The following is a 6,498-nucleotide window of genomic DNA, read 5'->3' on the forward strand; positions in this document are numbered from 1 at the left end:
GCATCCCATAGAGATAGGAGACCTTGGTTGTTTATATCAAGTCGGTCTGTTTGCTCTGTGATACTCTCCTCCAGTGACGTGAGCATCTGGTCTATGTAAGGTCAGCCCCGTTGTCATTAATTGCACACGCTTACTTCATTCTCACCCCCCGCCCCCCCTTAGAACACAGCGTTGGCACATACTCTTTCCTGGCCAATCAACAGACTTATTTATATGAGACAAGTGTTCCGGCCAAAGCGTTTTTGGTGTTTGGGAGTGGGCAGATTACAATACTGTGGAGGGTTTGGCTCCGAGGTGGCTGTGTGTTTCACACACATCAGCACATGCTAAGGCTCATGGTTACCAGGGCCTAACCGCTCACACAAGGCACTCTCCACTTCCGAGCTGCACCCCGTGTGCTTCATTGCTGCTGCTGTTGTTTTTAATGCCTGGACTCAACAGTCCAAAGCCCATTCCACCTGGGTGCCTGACATGGCTCAGAAGTTCCACAACCACTAAATAACTTTCCTGTTATAAAAATTCTATCACTTTCCGCACCTACCGGGTGCCTGCTCTTGCACGCTTGTGTGCTTGTGTGCGTGCGCACGAAACTTGCATGATGCATGCACATGCACATGCACACACACACACGAAGGAGACTTTGGCTCATCCTGCCCAGGCGGTCTACTGGGGAGACGACCCAGGGCAAACAGAATGGCAGCAGGTGGCTTCCCGCAGAGGCTGTCTGCAACTCTCACTGGATGGAGAGTCCAGTCACTGAGGGTTCCTGGGGGCACACACATGAAAGAAATTATGCCCTCTCCTGCCTTCCCATAGACACGTACTCTAGACTCAAGGCCCAGAGCAGCTTCTCCCCCACCTTTCATCCCTCCCGATGTCCTTCACCCCCTCTGAGGACACAGAGCCGCTTTGGACGTCAGTCCACACGACCTTGCATGGGTGGCCAGACTCCCTTGGCTCGAATTTCATTTCCAACCCTTCGTGTAGAAGGGCTGGTGGCTCAAAAGAGTGGGAATCTGCACACGGAGGTGCAGCCTTGCAGCTGCTCCCAGCTGCTATGAAATGCCGACTGCCCTGATAGGAACCGAAAGTTGCTCTGTTCAGCCTGCCTCTACAGTGGACTCGAAAAACAGGGCAGTGATCGTTCAGGGCCAGAGAACAGTGAATTCTGATGATTAAATCACAGAAAGAACAAACCCCTAAACTCCAAGCTGTCAAAGATTATGCAATCTGTGATCTTCCTGGATGCTATAGAGTGAAATAATTTTAGCAATCATCTTCTCTGCAGAAATCATCCAGTCTCACTAAAGAAAATCAGTCAAAACGGAGGAAAGAGACATACTGGTATAAGAGATGAGATAATGAATACTTAGTATCTTGTCCCCAAATGCAAGACTAAAGTGTTACCATATTCAAACATGTCCGTACACACACATACATAAGCACATATGCATACACAGTATATATACACACACACATATCTTCAAATATTTTATGGACAGGTATTTTTCATCTTAGGAGAAAAAGAACCACACCCTCCAGTTGGTGCAGACAGACAGGCAGAGTTGGGAGGGAGCTTCTCACTGAATTCCAAGTTCACCTGCGCTTGAACTACAGCAGAGACATTTGGTCTTGACTTCCAGAAAAGATCTCGAAGTTTTGAAGCTAGCGAAACAACTCCCCACCCTTCATCAGGAGCCCAGCACGCGCACGATGATGGGAATGGAGACTGTCCATGGTGAAGGATGGCCTTCCCGCGACAGGCCAGCCACAGACATTTGTTGTACTGATACCATGTCGGCTAAATTAAGAAATATGGAATGTTCTCTAAACCCATCAGGGTGGAGTTTCATAACCAGAAAACTCTACTGATGTGTCCTAAATGTTCATCAACACATTTCCTGGCATATTAAACTCTTCCTTTCTTTCATTTATTTTAGAGTAATAGGACATTTTAAATCAATAAGGATAATCTCTTTCTTAGCGATTTTGAATAAATTCATTTTCTTGGCCTTTACTATGAATTTATTCAAATGAAGACATTGTTGATTACATTATTCTTGGGATATAGTTCATAAAGTATTTACATTTTTTTCCTAGAGAGAGAAATTTATTGAAACATTTTAGCAACAGGCATTTCTAACTCTCAAACTCAATTTCTAAGAGATTGTCTTCAGACTCCCTAAAGGCAACAGATTTCTGAAGTTGTCAGGACAGTAGGGGGCACTGCCACAACAAACTATCACGGCAAACTGGGAGTTCACTGAGCAAAAAACATAAGGCTAGACATTTATGACTCTCCTATGTCAACAAGCATCTTAAAAATATTGTACATTTTTTTCTCTTCCATAATTCACTTCAGGGTTCAAATCCTGGGGTTTTCTTTCCATTTGTGTGTGTGTGTGTGTGTGGTCATCAGTGTCTGTTAGAAAGCCTCTATTACAAATTTCAGGCTGATTCAGGAAAGTCTAACCGAATCCCTTTTTCTAAAATGCTGGCTAAATACAAGCACTAAAATGCACTTAATAGTTAAGTGGCATCTTGTGCGATTATTTTTTCACAGTTAAGTCTTCAATCTTGCTCACAAACATCAAACTCCCAAGTTCAGAGTCAAGATGAAAGAGAACTGTGGCAAAATTTCATTAAATAATTGTATAATCCAGGCTCCATAGGTTGGACTTTTTTAATAAGAGTTTTTCCACGTAATTGAGTTAAACTTAAATTTATGCATCCAACAAAAGACCATTGCAACTGGTAAAACAAAGACCCTGCTCCAACACTTGGAAAATTAAATTCACCAAACCATGGAGTCTACTGTGTAGTTATTTTTGTAACCGCCATAAATTGCTTTGTAAAACTCCTCTACTGAAGTAAACAATCCAAGGAGATATTTACTTTACAGCGCGCATCCGGTTTCCAAGTGAGAGTAGCCTAAAAGTTTATGACTTTTCCTTTTTTTTTTTTTTTTTTTAATACTTGTGTTTCTAGTTACCTTGAAACCTTCCTTCTCTTACACGAACTCGGAAAAGTCCACAGAAAATCAGATTCAGCTCTGTAGATATACTGTGCCCTCCAGTACTTCTGGAATGGGAAGAAACAGTCCTACTTTGTGGAAATAAAGTCTATAAGGCAAAACAAAAATAAAGGACTTCAGTACTAAATATTTCACCATATTTAATAGTACCTCAGAGTCCAACATTGTCTTAGATGTTTTAGGCAGTCGGCTTGAAATGTGTTCACTTAGAGCACTGTAGCAGGCCGAATTCAGCGTAAACTGCTATAGATAAGAGTTTTAGGGGTCTTTAATCACTTCTTTCTTGTGTCCTTGATGGAAAAAACAGAGCTGCCTTTGTGCTAAGAAGAAGGACCTGTTGTTTCCAGATTCAACAGGTCATTTTTATAAGGACTTCCCAGAGGATACAACATAAATGACAGAAACACAAGGGGATTTTTTAAGTGGCTGATGATTTTAAATGATATATATACTATAGTAAGGGAGGGCTGTTTGTTTTTCTTTCCAAAAAATGTAAAGTTACTGTTTTAAACAAGTTTAATGTCTGAATTTGACTTTCAGGACCAAATATTTTCTCATGAGTTGGATTACTGTAAATTTGGCTCCTGAAATCCATCTCAATGTCTGCTTGACCCTCATGTAAATAAACTTGTCAAATCATGTCCACTTCTGTTTTGGCGATGAATAGTTAATTGAGTGGGCTTTTGAAATATATTTAAATGGTGTTGGAACTTTTGTGATACTGTTTTAGTTTAAATAACAAGGAGAATGCATATGTAATAAACACGATACAACTTTATAAAATGGAAAATTCTGGTAGGGCAACTTTTCATTGTACTCAGAGGAAAGGAAAAAGGCCAATATTTCATGGCAAAAAAAAAAATCAGGTGACACTAAGATTTATTAGAGTTTGGCTTATTCTGTTATTAAAGATGGTCTGAATTTGAGAAGATGGGCAAATTTAAGATTAAGATCTGAATCAGAATTGTTTCCCACACTGTGCGAGGACAGTTCCTCACAATGTAACCGAGTTTCCTATTTTTCCCCACTTTTCTTCCTTTAAAAAAATTCGGCAACCTCATTTATAAAGAGAATTGTTAGACAGTCTTTAGAAAAATTTCTGCCAGTCCAGAGACAAACGGTACTCTTCCCGACAAATAGAGAAAGCATTTTATAGAAGTCTTTCCTTGCCCCAAACAAAGTTACTACCAACGAAGCCTTCTCTGAAACACGTGCTCACGTATATTTCCCAAATACATAGAGTCCAGTTCTTGGCACTTTAAATCTCTGTATTACTTACCACCCAGGACAATTATTTCTTAGCAAAGGCTTAAGAAAAATAAATAGGGGCTGGCAAAGACCACATTAACCACAGGGAACTGCTCACAAGATAAAAAAGAAATAAAAACAGGCTTCCTTGAGAAAGGGATCCAATAGGTTACATACCTGGGAACTGCACAGACTTCTAACTTGGGGGGGACTTTTTTTTTGTTTTCTCTTTACCTACCAACAGAGCAGGGATACTTTTCACAGAGCAAGAGAAAATGATGAGAGCTATTTGGGGAAAAGGGAATCCTGAGGACTAAAGAAAAAAATCTCAAATGCCAAAACTTTCCGGCCACCGGCCTTCGACATCCACTTCCCCTGAAGGGGAAGGCGAGGTGGGGAACCCAGACCCCTCATCTTACGGACAACCACTGATGACCCTTTGCCCTCCGCACGAAGTGGGGAGGGAGGTGAACTGAGGGTCACCACCCTGCGCTCTGACTGCCCCCGCCCGCCCTGTCCCGCGCCAGCTCACCGGTACCAGGCGAGGCCCTTGTGGTAGCTGCGGTCGAAGAAGTGGGGCTCGGCGCCCACGGCGCGCACGTCAGGGTGCACGCGCAGGAACTCCAGCAGCGCCCGCGTGCCGCCCTTCTTCACGCCGATGATGATGGCCTGCGGCAGCTGCTTGCTGCCTTCATCCAGCAGCAGGGCCAGGGTCCCCGGCGGGCTCTCGGCCACGCTGCTCCCGGCCCCGGAGCCCCCGGGACTCCCCGCCAGGCCGGGGGGCTCCTCTTCCCAGGCCGCCTCCTCGGCGGCGGCGTCGCCCGGCGCGGGCGGCAGGCGTCTCAGCCACGGCTGCCCTTGCAGGAGGCGCTTTCTCCGCGCGGCCGCAGGCCACGCCGCCGGCTCCCCTGGGCCTCTGGCCAGGACACGGCCAGCCGGGGCCCCCGCCTCCTCGCCGCTGCCCGACAGCCCCACGACGGGGCCAGACAGGGTCTGGCAGCGCTCAGCCAGGCAGTAGAAAACGTACAAGGATGTGAGCAGAGAGCAGAGCATCAGCAAGAACTTCCGGAAGATGCTGCGGGACAGTGGCTCGGCAGAGGTGGGGTGGGAGCCGGCCGGGCCCGGAGGGGCCATCCTAGCCGGAGGCGACGTCGGGCAGCGCGTGGGCCATGCTAGGTCGGGATTCGGCCAGTTGCCCTGACATCCTCCGGGAGGGACTGCGTGCTGGACGGAGGCCACATCGCCCTGAGTCCCTGGGGCCGTGCGAGCTGCCCAGGCGAAGGCAGCCGGGGCTCCTCGAGAAGACCGAGCCCCGGGAGCCCTGGGAGCTCCGCGCGGGATCCTAGCCTCCGGTCGAGGGGGCAGGAAGGGGGACGTGGTGCCGTGCTTAAGAAACCATCGTCTCAGACTCGCCCAAGTCCCGAGTCTGGGGCCGCCCTCGGCACACCAGTTCCCTGAGAGTCGCCGGAATGGGGGTCGCGGCCGCGATGGCGAAAGCGTGCGTCTCGGCCCCGGATCGGCGCAGATCCCAGCTCAGCGATCGCGCATCCTTCGCTCGGTCCCGCTGAAGGGACGCGCAGCGCCGGGGCCGCTGAGCTCCGTGCACCGAAGACCGCGGCAGGGACAGCGCCTCCCAGTCCTGCTTCCTCGGTCCCTGGCCCCCCTGGGCGCGCCCTCTCAGCCCTAAGGCCAGGTCCCCGGAGTTCCTCTGCTAGAGCTGGAGTCAGAGGACCCTCCCCGAGCAGTCGGTCTCTCTTCACGCGCGCCCGGCCACTCCGGCTACTCTCAGGCCCCACCTGGGAGCGGCGTGGCTGAGCCCGGCTGCAGGAGACCTGTCAGCGGCCGCGGCCACTGCGCTCGCCGCCTCCCCGTCGCCCCGTCGCCTCACAGTACGCCGCCACCGCCACCGCCACACGTGGGGCTCCGAGGGCAGCAAACTTGGCGGTGACGTCAACGGCCAGGGCCGAACCAGCCCCCGGACGAGCGCAGCGGGGCGGGCAGGGTGCGAAGGAGGAAAGGTGGCGCGGACCCCTCGGCTACCGGATGACATGGGAGAGGGCGGGGGCGACAGAAGCGACGCCCCTTCCCCACTCCGCCCCCAACCCCCACCCCAGCCGGTAGCCTCGCGGAGCAGGGTCTGAGGTGGCTCCCGGGACTTCTGAGTGACAGCCAGGGAGGCCGGATCCCCAAGGGCCTGACTTCCACCCAGGGAGCTG

The 6,498-nt window shown here is 49.6% G+C and overlaps 1 protein-coding gene across 1 annotated transcript in view; it reads right to left on the reverse strand.

Moving 5' to 3' along the window:
* HS3ST3A1 (heparan sulfate-glucosamine 3-sulfotransferase 3A1) overlaps positions 1-6,286 on the reverse strand; it is a 76,821-nt gene extending 70,535 nt beyond the window's left edge. The window contains exon 1 of the mRNA XM_031467584.2: positions 4,815-6,286. Coding sequence (XP_031323444.2) covers positions 4,815-5,416 — 602 coding nt within the window. The 5' untranslated portion in view covers positions 5,417-6,286. The remainder of the gene's footprint in view (positions 1-4,814) is intronic.
* Between the last annotated feature and the right edge of the window lie 212 nt (positions 6,287-6,498).

This window comes from Camelus dromedarius, chromosome 16 (genome assembly GCF_036321535.1).
Source record: "Camelus dromedarius isolate mCamDro1 chromosome 16, mCamDro1.pat, whole genome shotgun sequence".
Taxonomy (NCBI): Eukaryota; Metazoa; Chordata; class Mammalia; order Artiodactyla; family Camelidae; genus Camelus; species Camelus dromedarius.